The sequence below is a fragment of the Ictalurus furcatus genome, chromosome 16 (assembly GCF_023375685.1).
Source record: "Ictalurus furcatus strain D&B chromosome 16, Billie_1.0, whole genome shotgun sequence".
Lineage (NCBI taxonomy): Eukaryota > Metazoa > Chordata > Actinopteri > Siluriformes > Ictaluridae > Ictalurus > Ictalurus furcatus.
This window is the reverse complement of record NC_071270.1, coordinates 10,879,498-10,894,097: the sequence shown is the minus strand read 5'-3', so window position 1 is coordinate 10,894,097 and position 14,600 is coordinate 10,879,498. Positions and strand designations below refer to the sequence as shown.

At 39.3% G+C, this 14,600-nt stretch overlaps 1 protein-coding gene across 2 annotated transcripts in view; it reads right to left on the bottom strand.

The window, feature by feature from the left end:
• dchs1b (dachsous cadherin-related 1b) overlaps positions 1 to 14,354 on the bottom strand; it is a 105,129-nt gene extending 90,775 nt beyond the window's left edge. The window contains exons 1-2 of one of the 2 annotated variants that reach the window (XM_053644601.1): positions 12,979 to 14,354; positions 513 to 2,309 (exon numbers count right to left, since the gene is read on the bottom strand). In XM_053644601.1, the coding sequence (XP_053500576.1) occupies positions 513 to 2,288 (1,776 nt within the window). In that variant the 5' untranslated portion in view covers positions 2,289 to 2,309; positions 12,979 to 14,354. The remainder of the gene's footprint in view (positions 1 to 512; positions 2,310 to 12,978) is intronic. The other variant, XM_053644603.1, reaches the window with a different exon arrangement.
• Between the last annotated feature and the right edge of the window lie 246 nt (positions 14,355 to 14,600).

The window sequence follows — 14,600 nt, the reverse complement described above, 5'->3', positions numbered from 1 at the left end:
CATGTTATCATTGGCCAGTTAAGCAATATTGCATGAGCAAGAGTGCTGTTGTACTGAATTTCAGCAAACTGCTATGTAACAAACATAGTGTTACAGACAGTGAAATATACCAGTGCTGTCTTACTAAATATCGGCACTCTTCAAACTTTTCAATCAAGTTAGTCGACCGGAACAAACTGTTGTATAAAATTTTCTAATACGTTTTCTAAATTCTGAACAGGACTGCTTTGTGATCTACCTTGTTTAAATACAGGCTGTATAGTTAAAATATATTTTCCCAGTAATGCATTTCATTAATGCATCTCCTAAAAAAAATTGGATCAAAGGTAGCAGATCAATTTTAAACTACCAGAATTACCAGAACCATATATGTAGATGTACTGTGTATACATAACACTGGATGCCACATAGGATGCCAATGATTTGCTGCAGTGGAAAGCATAGCACAATTACCTAAATAAACTTAACAATAAGTACTTTCAGTATTAGCAACAAGGATAGGACTTTCCCACCTCAAGGAAACACGTCCCTGCAGCTGTGTTCTCCTTGATGGACGCATTATAGAAGCTGCTCCCAAAGACTGGCTTGTTATCATTAATATCCTGCAGACTGATTTCCACCATGGCAGTAGACGATAAAGGGGGCTTTCCACCATCTGTAGCCACTATCTTGACACTTGCTTTTGGATCTGTCTCATAATCCAGCTCAGTAGCTGTGGTAATGATACCTGTCACAGCGTCAATGGTGAACCAATTAGAATGTGTCCCATTATTGGGCAGGATACTGTAGCGGACATCACCATTTGGGCCTTGGTCTTTGTCTCGTGCTGTTACTTGTAGCACAAAGCTACCTGGGTAAACCACTTCTGGAATAGTCTGTTTGTATGCCTGCTGATCAAACAGAGGAGGGTTATCATTGATATCTGTGACTTGTATTGTAAAAGAGGATTCCGCTCGAAGTGGTGGGGTGCCAGAATCTGTAGCCATGACCCGAAGCTCATACGAGTCTCTCTCTTCACGATCCAGAACCTGGTCCACACAGATAAGGTAGATGATACTGTCCTTAGTCGTGAGGGCAAACTTACCATCCCCGCCTTCCAGAGAGACGTTGACATTTGAATATTCACCATAATCAGGGTCTGAGACTGAGATACGGGCAACATATTGTCCAGGCTGGGCACCCTCAGATATTCGAGGTGACCCATCCTCACTAAGAAAGATGATGGTCATGGTTGGCTGATTATCATTGTAGTCACGAACATGGATAGTGACAAATGCATTAGTGATCTCTGGGTGGCTGGCATTGTCTTTGGCTTGTACAACAAGCTCATGGACCTTTCTGACTTCATAGTCCAAAGGCTTGTTGAGTGTGATAATTCCAGAACGAGGGTCAATGACAAAGTATCGATCAGGGTCACTTTGCCTCCGGTTAATTTCGTAAAGCACAAGGCCATTGTCACCTTCATCTGCATCTGAGGCAAACACTTGTAGGATATTGCTTCCTTGAGGGAGACTTTCAGAGATGATGGCATGGTATCTGCTCTGATTAAAAACCGGAGCATGGTCATTAATATCCTGCACCGTCACATCCAGAGTCAGTTGCCCTGTTTTTTTAGGAGATCCCCCATCAAAGGCCTCCAAAACCAAAGAGTAAGAAGCCCTCTTTTCTCGGTCAAGGACACCATTGACCACCAGATCCAAGTAAAGAACCTTATTTGCTGCCCTCTTAGTTTCCAGTCTGAACACCTGCCCCACATTTCCATCTTTGATGAGATATCCCTGAGTGGTGAGCTGATCTTTGTCGGCATCAGTGGCTGGCTCCAAGGAAAACCTTGTCCCCACTGCAGTCTGCTCAGGGATCTTCAAATAGGCCTTATTCTTGGGGAACACTGGAGCATGATCATTAATGTCATTAACTGTGATGGATACCTTCACTGTGAGGCCGGTCATGGTAACTGCAATAAAGCTATAATGGTCTCTCTCTTCCCGGTCCAGACGCCGAGCAGTCTTGATAATGCCAGTGGTCTCATCAATGTGGAGGTCAGTTCCAACGCTAGTCCCCTCATGATCAGAGATGAAGTAGAGGGAGGCCTTTTCTCCTGGTGGTAACCCAGCACTGATGTCACCCACTATTGTTCCTGCAGGCTGCTCTTCATCCAACTGTAACTCCAGGATGCTTGCTGTTGCATCCGCATTGACCCTTACTGTTAACAATTCCACAGTCAAAAAAACAAGTAGAAACATCCTTAGTCTCAAGCTATTGTCCCCAGAGCCTCTGAATAACTTCATCACAGCACGGTTCTCTTACACCTGCAAGAGAAGAGAAAGAAAACAGATCACAGCCTGGAATCGCACTAATAAAACACAGTCACACACCAGACACATGTCAAATTCCACCACTGTTGTCTATAAGGCAGTGGAATGCATGAGAGGTCTGGTGTGGATCACTGGTGCAGAATACAATTGTGTTAGAGAGCAGCTCTCTTGTCAATGTTCTACACAGTGTTCTTCTAAAAATATACAATTCTTAAACGCTCCCAATTTTATCTGTATTATTGAAAAAATTAAAAATCTTTCTGCTATGTACTTTAAGTATGTTTTTTGCAAGTTGACCTAAATAAATATATATCTTTAATATAATGATGAACCCTGTGTGTGCTTTGCATAGCCAGATATTTTACACTGGGGTGGCCAGTTTAGACCAAATGACTTTACAGGGGTAGCAATCTAAACTGGGGGAAAATAGGATTAGAATACATCCTTAGGATATTATATAATGTGGCTATCCTTTCTGTGTATGGCCTGAGTAGAATCCTCACAAGGCATGAAAGGCACACACATAAGCAACATTTGTTTGTCATCTAGCAAGCTACAAAAAAGTAATAGCTACTGAAACATAACATTAAGCTGCATCATATGACATACGCTAGCATTACAAAGTCAATTTCATTAGCTAACTGTAGCTAATAACAAACTGAAGAAATCCAATATTATTGTTCAGTGTGGTCAGTGGGGCTAAGGAATAGTTTGCGTCATGTTAGCTAGCTAAATTTGCTTGTTCCCACCAATGGACAATGATGAAAATAGCTTTAAAATTTCCCAGAGCTGTTATAATGTGTGTTCTGTTATTATTCAAACTAGCCTATCATGCATCATTACATTGGTAACTACAGTGAATACTACTACTAATACTACTACTACTAATACCACTACTACTACTACTACTACTACTACTACTATTACTACTACTAATAATAATAATAATGATGATGATGATGATGATGGGGTTGCAGTGGGTAGCATTGCCACGTCACAGCTTCAGGGTCCTAGTTCGGGTTACTGTCTATACTGTCAGTTTCATGTGTTCACAGCGATGAATTCTCCACTTTGTACCCAGTGTTACTGGGTTTGTCTCCTATTAAATAGACTTTCATAGCTTAAATATAAAACCACTTTAATAGATTTTATATCTAGAATGCATAACAGGATTGCAACATAGATTTTCTGGAATAGTTTCAGGAATAGTTTATAGAGTGATAGGGAAAGGTTGTTTGCCTAATTCCCCAAGCTACCATCAATTCAGGAGTGATTACATAAGGAATGTTCCCTGAATATGGGCAACGCAATCTAAATAAAATTCACTTGATTCAAAAAAAATTAAATTCTGTAAACTTCTCCAAAACTGAGATGTAAGCAAAGGTAAAATAAGACAGACAGAGAGAGAGAGAGCAAGAGAGAGAGAGAGAGAGAACACAAACAGAAGGCAAGATTGTGTGTTGGAGCTGACGGCTCCAACTCCTGTCCCATATGGGAATACAGACCACTGAGAGCCACAGGTGGCCAGACTTACAGATGCTATTTCATCTAGCACTAAAAAAACATTACAGAGATTAGACAGTTGTACGGTTTTGGCTGGAACGGTGGCCAAACCCCAGAGTTCAGCCTGCACTATGCTGGGAAGACATGCAACTTGTCAGTGAATGTGAGGTTCTCCAAACCATACTGGCAAGATCTTGGACTATCACTGTAGATTAAATGTGTGCACAGATTATGACTGCAATTTGTCCTTGTCAGTACTGCTTTAGAATGGGTATCTGTACAAATCACAAAAATGAAAAAGGGAATTAAGTAAACCTGAATCTGCATTTAAATCTATTTGATAACCCCAGTAGTCTAGACAACAAACTTTCAGCTTTGAATCATTTTACACTCCCTCTCGTGATAAACAAGGGATGTAAGTGTAAAGGAAGATAAAAAACTCACAGGGATATACGTATATTCACCAGTGTGGCCTGACCATACAGAGGGATTTTCATATTGACTATCACAATATCATGCTATACACTACCTACATTTTATTTACATTTTTAACACGTCATATTGGTCTGATACAAGTAAATGGGTCAATCAAGAGAAGCTTGCTTAACATAAAAGGCCTACAGTCAGTAGGATAATCTACTCACTGTAAGTGTCCATTCTACAGACACAGTAAATACCCTTTGCTACTATTATGAGGCTTTGTGCTGAATATTAGAATATTGAGGGTTAAGTTGCAGTTGAGAGAATGACACCCCCTGCAGGCTCTCGCTAGGACTGCAGCAGCCTAGTTTCATCCTAATGCATGTAACAGACACAATGGAAACACAGAGACCAATAGAAGCCAAGTTAAATAGGCTCCAGAGTCACGAATTACCACACAACCTCAACATTCTTTCTTATATATTCTTATATTTAACAGCTTATTAAAATATGCCAGGGTCCCAACTGCCCCTCGATCACACAGAATAAACAGGCTAGACTAAGTGATTGACAGGGGCGTCTGAGGAAAATTAGCAGTGGGGGGCCTTTTCTGTTCACTGCATAACTACATGGCAGCACTTCAGCACTTCAAGTGCCATTTCAGAACAGCTGGGGATCAGGATTTCTATGGAATGTAGTATGTCTTAAAGACATATAGATTTTTGTGATACATGATATTTCCTTCAGCATCTTCTTTTATTCTTTTGTCCCATATTAATTGTCTAAAAATGGTGCGCTTTATTATACTGTAAGAACAAATCAGTGAGAATCCAAGATCAGGGTAATCGACATTATACAGTTCAATAAAGACCATACAAGTGTAAAATGTTTTCGTATTAATCGTTAGTAATTGTAACACAGCTGATGAGCTAATTTGTTCATATTTTTGATATTTTCATCTATTTCAGTGGTCACCAACCTGATCCAGGTAATCGAGTAACTTCATCTATTGTCATAGATTGACCACTGATCTATCTCTATGTACGTACTTAATCATCAATCTAGATAGTTTGGTCAGCATCATTCATTACAAGTGCTCTTTATCTTAAACCCATGATATGTGAAATACATTTTAACACTAAGTAAATAAATAATAATGCTTTGCACTTGAAATACTGTCTTGCAGGAGGTCGCATTTCATAGTGTATTGTAACTTTTACATCCCAAAGCTGACAGGGTAAGGAATGCACACCAATACTCTGCCTAAGACTTGGAAAAGCACAAAGCCTAAGCCTTCTGCATATAGCCTTCCAGCTGTCATCAGAGAATTAGTGTTGGGGCAAAGGTGGCAGACGGGTCCTGGCCAGCAACAACTTTTACGGATGGAGACTGATCCTTTTACATCCTCAATGCTCAGTGCTCTGAGCATGGACAGCAGCTGTAGCACTCCAACTGAGCTGAAGAACACAGAAAATGTTGTGCATTTAGCATGCATTTACATAGTCCCTCCAGGATTTAGCAATTTTCCGATTGCAGAAATGAACATAAAATCAAGAAAACTCAATATTTATCATATATATTCCATGTGACGTCGTCACAATGCGCATTCAGCCAAAGCCCCCTTCGATTCACGAGTACAGCTAAAAGGTCTCATTTACCAACAAACATCACTGCAAAAGACCGTGCAAAACAATTTTGTGCAACAGCAAGTTCACCAATTAAAGCAGTTTTCCACAAAAACTTTATCCCAGGTACACTGGGCGTGAGACGGGGATCCACCCTGGATGGTACAACACTCCATCACAGGCCACCATGCACATATATATTTACACATTCATTCACACACTATGGGCAATTCAACTTGGTCAATCCACCTACTGGCAGGTTTCTGGGAGGTTGGAGGAAACACAGACTATTTATAGATTGAGTTTGCATTTGATATAACTTGTAATAAATAAAACATAAACAGAAATGAGACCATGATACCGTAATCTTTTATACCGTAATCTTCAGTATAAAACTGTCCATCTTTATACCCATCTTTATTCATAGCCTACAACTGTTTTGTAGCCTTGTCTGTCCAGGCCCAGACAAGTTTAGACCATTAATAAAACATTTGGAAACTTTTGTATATGTTAATGTAGAGGTGTCTAAGTATGTTATACGCAGAAAAACCCAATTTCTCATAATTTTTAGCTGCCTGAATTCACATACAGTATAATGTCAGTAAGAACAGAAATATCATTTTCAAATTAAGGTTATGGAAGGCTGGAAGGTTTTTGTATTAGTGTGACCTGTTTCTGAGTTTTTAATAAGAGTATGCCAAGCACTAAAGCATGTCAACCTCACATCTCCACAGAGTAGTAAAATAGCAGATTTAATGCAAGTTTCTTATCTATAAGAACGTGTAAACATAGGCCCATTTACTGAACACATGGCAAGAACAAAATGCTTCCTTTAGAATTTCTTTATTGCAATAAAGTAATGCAGGAGAGATTATGCTCCTGGGCACTATTACATGCTGCAATTTTCAGTGTAGAAATACCCTCTGTGCACTTCAGCAAACACTTCCTAACTGTAAATCATCAATATGGGCCTGAAATGCTACTGGAGGCCGGTTGAGCTTTATGTGTCAGAACATGACTTAGACTAGCTCCACTTTCAGAAAGTGTACATAAAAATAATACCTACTGATATGTACACAAAACCACAGACTCTGTCAGGGTCAAGTGAACAAATGACGTCATGATTTGATTTGATTTACAGACATACCATTGATGTAAACCGGCAATGACAGTGCGGTGTAACACTTTTACGGACAGTTCTCTACACATTACACACACATCGTCCACTTGTTTGCTTTTTTACAGCCTCTTGGTGAAGCAGGTTTAATGGGATATGAAATTTCCTGAGAAAGCGTTGTAACCGCAGAAATGCAGAGCTATAAACCTCAAGGCTTCCAACGATTCCCCTTCAAACTGGAAGCAAGGCCAGAGGAAACAAAGCAAGGGTTTCAGGCAGTGACCCAACCATGTCCAGGTGATACATATTTTATGCCAGACCGCATGCTCCTGTAGGCCACTTGCTTTCACTGTAAACCTGAAGTGTCTATGTTCACTCCTTTTCCTTTAATTTCTTTTAATTCACCTACTCCAATAAACATATTTCATCAATGCTGTTGGAATGTTGACATCATTCTTTTATCCAACAGACCTGTGAAGCAACTAATGGTGAAACATAATGCTTGTTTTAGTACTGACTAACCTCCAAGAAAGTTACCACAGTATATCAAACATTTCCTGACACTTTTTGTCACATACTGCACGCCATTGTTCTATTCAAACTTTTACTTAAAAAAATAATAATAATAATTAAAAAAAACATATTAAGACATAATTCACAGACTGAAAGCAGGTCAATAAACCAAAAATTGGGCAGAATACTTTTTATTATTTAATAGTTGTTTTTTTTTTTATCGTTTAAAAGAGCTGTATTATGTAATGAATGAATGCATAGATGTTGTTTAGCTCATTTATTTCTGCCCTTTAATATAGTATTAGTATAATACTTCAATAGATTTCAATTAGTATAAATTGAATAGTCTAATTGCATTATGACACAGCAGACACAGACAGACAGAGAGAGAGAGAGAGAGAGAGAGAGAGAGAGAGAGAGAGCAGCTATAACTAAGTAATGAGCCACTAAGACGAATCTAAAACGACCTGCAGTTTCCATGTTGTGATCGGGGCTGGATTAATTTCTGCATAACTGTGTTGGGATGCATGCTGTCTAGAGAAATAAAACTTAAAACTTAAAAGGAAAACAGAGACAGTGAGAGAGACGAGGTCACTGAATTATTAACAAGCAAGGACTGCCTCGTTATTGGGGATGTCAAGATGTTAAACACAGGAATTGTGGTATATCAGGTTCTTGTGTCCCCTGTTCACATTCCAGCCATTAGAAATAATGCAGTGATGTCTGGACTGGACCCAATTTCTCTGACCTAATAAATAGCGTGCAATCAGACTGCATTTCAGATTACAGAAAGAAAATTAACATGAAACTTCAATGTATTTCATGTGATCTTACACCTTTGATGAAACAAACTTGCTAATGTTCAGTGGGTTGCTTTTACTCTAGATTACAACATACACTAGTAGCTTCATCACACACTTTTACCTTATTTTCTGGCCTGCCTGATGTCTTGAAATTGGACTGGAATTTTGGGTGTTCACAAAAGTGAACACATTTGTTTCTTAGTTACCTTTTTGTTCTTTCACTAAACTTGAATTTTGCTACTATATGTCTTCATCTATAATGGGAAAAACATACATGCTTTGCCTGGTTCAGTTTGTTCAGTTTGTTCACAATATTGTATCTAAGATAGTATATTGAATTGCTTACTGAGTCCAAATGGAGAGTATAAGCATGTGTACTTTTTTCACACGTTTGCAAAATGAAATCTGACTTTACCAGCATATAAGTGAGTAATGGGAAGATATTAAAATGGAACATGTGAATAATATGGTGGTGGGTCTCATTAATCTCAGTCTAGACCTAACTGTAGAGCTGAGAATTTGTTTTTGATTTTTTTTTGTTTTTTAACCAAAGCCAAAAAATGTCTAGAGACCCTGCAAAACTAAACTCCATAACTGGTAGAGGAAAAAGCTAGTCTTTTTACAGATTTAAAAGACCAGATTTGGCACAGTACAAATCAAGGACAGGACCTCACCTGAGCAAACTATTTTACCAGCTTGAACAGAACACTCAAAAAATATTATCTGTCTATATATAAACTATAATATAAACTGTCTATAATTCAGCAACTCCAGTTTTTTAAACATGAACCATGGTCTCTGTAGCAAATCTTTTGCTGCAGCTTGTTTTGACCAGTTACATGCATTTACTCTATCTGTCCCTGCAGGATTTTGAAATTTTTGATTGCAGAAATTAACACAAAATCAAGGAAACTCCAAAATATTCGCAGGAGCTTGCAATTTTTCAAAATTACCAGCGATTTTCTGCATATTTGGGCACATTTTCTGCATAAGGTGCATCACGTGATGTCATCACAGTGCATCATGTGACATCATCACAATGCACATTCAGCCAAAACCCCCTTCGATTCATGCGTGTCGAACATGAGTACAGCTAAAAGGCCTCATTTTCCAACAAACATCACTGTGAAAACCATGCAAAACAATTTTGTGCAATTTTTTTATGTAAAGATTTGTGTAAAATAATTAATAAAGCATTAAAATGTAACTGTTGCTGCTATCCAGTCATGTTAGTTGCTTATCCAGGCATTTGTGAGCAAGACATTTTATATAGTTGAAACTTTACAAATTGTAGTCGAAAACCCCTAAATGTATTCACCCATAAGTAACAAGAGCATCATAAAACTTCCACACAGGGCAGTCTACATTCATTACTCTATAGGAAATGAATAGGAACTATGCCTCAGCAGAGGTTCACAGGACTTGAGCAAACTCAGGCCTTATCTCCAAGCATTCTGTTTCCAGGCCATTTGCCTGAAGTTAGGCCTGAGCTCAATACCCATTAGCAGAGCAAAACACTACCAGAGCTATTCACTCAGCTTTCTTCTCAAGGTCAGTCACTCAGCTCAAAGCTATTTAACTAAACTGAAGTTTGCTCCATTACCTAATGGAGCAGTTGATTAGTCGAACCAGAATTGGCTCCTGTGACTTTCATTTTTCCTGAGTTGGATTGGGGATTTACTGCACGTTTCCTATACTTCAAAGTACCTCTTCTTCCTGATACATACAGATCAACAGACTTCAGCATTTCAAACAAATCTCAGTGGGAAATAAAGTTTTCCTCTACTATATACATATGAGCCCTACATCCATTAATTACTGACTACTATGCACAGTATCTTAGCAGAAGACAAACAAAAACATAATCCAATGTACCAAATTTCAAATGTTACTGAAATCAAACTTAATAAGAATACATTGTTGCCTTATTATTCATTTGCCATTACCTTATGATGTTTAATATTAACAATGTTTAATGAGCAGAATGAAGAGATTATAGGACAACAACACTATCCTGAAGCATTTAGACATACCAGCTTTTGCTTCAGCAAGCTGGCAGTGTATTCTAACTACAGAGAGAAACTGATTAAAATGGAATGATTTGCAGACATGAAGGCTTTTAATGTCAGACTGCAGAATTGTTTTGGTTCATGTGGTAAGACAAAGATGATGACGAAAAGAAGAAACAGAACATCTCATGGATGCCATAAGTAAGTGGGGAGGGTTTGGAGTTTCTTGTGTAATTCTTGTATAAATGTCCCCCCTCCCCCCAGGTACTTAAGGCAAAAGATCTGATGTAGATCTCACTACTGTCATCTGTTACTCATTCTAATGTGTGCGTGTGTGTGCGTGTGTGTGTGTGTGCGTGTGTGCGCGCGTGTGTGTATGCAGCTGCATTTCATGACATTAGTATTTAGTATTTAACATTGAGTCTTATAGACATTAGTTAGAATTAGTGGTGACTGAGAGAGCAGTTTGTGCTACAAAATATAAGTGACAAAACATGAGTGATGGTCAGTACTATGGTGGCATGTTGTTTTTTCATGTTGTTTTTGCCCTCTTTATATGAACTGATATGCACTTGGTGCAAAAGGTTAAATAAAAGCAGAGAAGCCTACTTTTATTTCACTTCCATAACAGATGACTACAAGTTACTAAACTAAAGGGGGAAAAAATAATAAAAACTCCCAATACAACAGTAATCACGATGCTTGTGAAGCAAAGTGTATGGTGGTATAATGTCATTCTGTCGACATCCTAACACACCCTCTCCTGGGGTGCAAGCTAGCATGCGTGTCCCAGTAACACTGAAAAACTTCAGTCATTAATAAGAGCAGCTCTGTGATCGGCATCCAAGTGATGAAGGATAACAGTACCAACAGACTGCCCCTTACTGGGCACTGTTATATTTTATAGCTCTGTGATCTGCAACCCATGCTGGGAATGCACATGTGCTCCGTATTTCCTGACCTCACGTGTGCAGTATTACAATCTCTCCCAGACCTGTCTTGAGACCTTCAGAAGATTCATGTTTTTATTTGGACTCAAATAATCTGTTTTTTGCTCTACTCTCAAAACATTCAATATCATTATTTATATTTGAGCGACAGACTGGCTACCCAGCCAGATTTTATTTCTGAACTTAATGTACCCTGCATAGGCTCGGATCTGATTAAGCTGTTACTGAAGATGAATGAATGAATTAATATGCATGTTAGAATTTTCTACTCGTTGGTGCAGGAGGTAGGGTGGCTATCTTACAGCTCCAGGCTTCCCAGTTTGATCCCGACCTCAGACTATTGTCTATGTGGAGTTTCTGTGTATGTTCTCCCCGTGTCTGTGTGGGTTTTCTCTGGGTTCTCTGGTTTCCTCCGACCTCCCTAAAACAAACCAGAAGGTGGATTGACAACTCTAAATTACCTTAGATGTGAAAGTGTGTATATATAGCCTGCATACATTAAAACAGCTTTTAGTGCTCTCTCTCTCTCTCTTTATATATATATATATATATATATATATAATTTTATTTTATTTTTTTGGTCTACATCTGAACTGTTTTGAGTTGCTCTTTCTTCATTGAAACTGAAGCTTTGAGCCACACTTCCTTAGCTGGTTTAACAGTGTCCCTTGAGTTCAGTGAGGAACTTAAATGTTAGTTGTCATCAGTAGCCCAGTGAGGTGTCCCCGCAAGCTGAAAGATTTCCACAGCCCTTCAGGAGGTATCACAGCATACCCAAGCAGTAGCTCCGACCGACGCTAAGGCATAAAAATGGTAATGCGGTCAGAAAATGACCATATGTTTCTCATTAGGACCAGAGTCGGTTTTCCAGGCAAGTCCCTTCAGAAGAAAAAGGATCACTCCTTGACCACTTACACCGAGGACGGCCAAGTTTACCTGGGGATGGATGTTGTGACTGACTCCCTCTCTCCGTGACATGTGGTCAAATAATCTACAAGAGTAAAACTGCCATTATAAATAATGAATTTGATAAGGATGTGCAATTTGCTTCACTAAAATTCAGGTGAAATATTATTTTAAATCCTTGTAAGCTAACATATTAACGGAGCAGGAATTCACTATAAGCAATAAATCAATGTGTTAACAATTTACATAATTTATCCTATAATGTCTATATGACATTACAGTCATTACTTCATTGATTTATTATACAAGAGTGTGAATGAATGAATGAATGAATGAATGAATGAATGGTGTTTTAAAAGTTACATACTCAAAGTGTAAAGAAAGAAATCACATTAAACTGTCATCCCTATATAAAGATCACTGCTGCTGTCCTGATCATTCTCACACAATACTACTACCCTAGAGTCCTACAGCCAATCCAAGCAAAATGTCCAAGGTTGAATGAACACTTACAGTGCTCATTAATGTCTATCTGAACTTGCATGAATGCTTGAGTGTACGTGTTAAAGGGTGTTCTCAATTGCACTGAGTGAAGCAGGTCTCAGAGGTGCTGAGACGAATGAAGCCGCTCCTACCAGCCGCTCCTGGCTTTTGACTGCACGGAGATGGGAATGTATGAATGGGAAAGACACTCGTGGTCTGCGTGTGGTTAAAGCGCATAAAGTAAGATCTGATGCATTGTAAAAGCAAACCTCTACGCAGTTCTGCGCATCGTAGCCTAGATTGTAGTAAGACACTGAATGAAGCATCTGCTTACATGCATGGGATCGAGGCTGCTGCTGCTGCTGGTCCTGTTGTTCCTCCACAAACCCTGCTCGGATGCTGATGTGTCCCCAACAAGGGGGGAAAAACGAATGCTTTTACAGATCCAGGCTAAAATCCATGTCCACAGCAAATCTGATCTCTGTCTTTTCCTTTTTCCAGTCCAGGTTGACACAAAAACGCGCTTGCGTTTCAGCCGCAAATATCGGATCTCCACTCCAGCGTGCCGCCCGTCAGGTGCGCGTAAATGCCGTGCAGGCTGCCCGACCCCGAGCCTTTTCACGACCGTACAGTATAACAAAAAAAGAGGCCACTGGGTCCTACGAGCCGTCCTGTTTCACGCGTGTCCAAGCGAACATTAACAGGCGCCTCCGTATAACGGTCCAGCACGAGCGTCTAATTCAGTCGAGCGCGAGCGCGCAGGGAAATCTGACACTGCGACGAGGCCCCGCCCCCTCTGATTAGAGCCGCTAAAGTATTAGACACGTGGGGAGTCACACAAAAGAGGAGGAGAGCGGAGAGAAAGAGAAGGGCTGCTCTGGAAGGGGGGGGGGGAAGAGGAAGGCTGTTCTGCTTAAGCTTTGGTGCCACCATGCTCTGCCGCGAAGAAATGGTTTTCAAGACAAAGAGCCAGACGAGAAGGCGTTAGTCTTGGTGTGCATGTCTCTAGGATGCTGAATGCACTGCAAACGTAGGCCTATGTCTTAAGAAGAAGAAGAAATACCGTTACCATCTGCTATTATGTACGGGTGGAAAAAATCAATTGTGTGTGTATCCTGTGACAAAACAGCAATCCAAACAACAAAAGAACTAAAAAAGCAGAAAGTAAAAAAAAAAAAATTCCATTACCCTGTTGGTCTAAAAAGAGAAAGACAAAGAAAAGGGCAAGATCATGAAGAATTATAACAGATATGTCAGGAATGAAGTGGGAATATTATGCAAATTACATGATCCAAAGCTGCACAGAGAGTATGAAAGATTCAGTTATAAAGGACAAACCGTTGGTCGTTCATACAAGTTATTGCAAAATGTCATAGTCCGGTACGTACAGGATTTTGTGGAGGGGTTTTTTTGTGATTGTCGCAGCCAAAAATGTTTGATTTTGCTGCAATTTTTTTTCCCAAATTTGCAATGCGATTTGCATAGTTTTTTGTGCTTTTTTGCAGAAAGCAATTGCACAAAATTGTTTTGCACGATCTTTCACAGTGATGTTTGTTGGTAAATGAGAACTTTTAGCTGTAATCATGTTCGACACACATGAATCGATGAGGGCTTTGGCTGAATGCGTGTTGTGAGGACGTCACATGGTGCGTCTTGGCCAAAATCTGCGGAAAATTCTGAGGTCATTTTGAATTTTGATTTTATCCTGCGATTATTGCGGCGTTTGCTTGATTTTGCATTCATTTCTGCGATCACAAAATCACAAAATCCTGGTGAGATTAATATTCAGAAGAGGAAATGCATTTTACAGTTTTGAACTGATAATTCGATTATGAGTGATAATTTACATAATTTTTTGTGAAATCTCTGAAAAATAAAGTTTTTTGGTTTAAATGAATTTCTGTTTCTTGACTTGTTTTGTCTTAAGGGTATGCAAACTTTTTCACCCAACTGTAG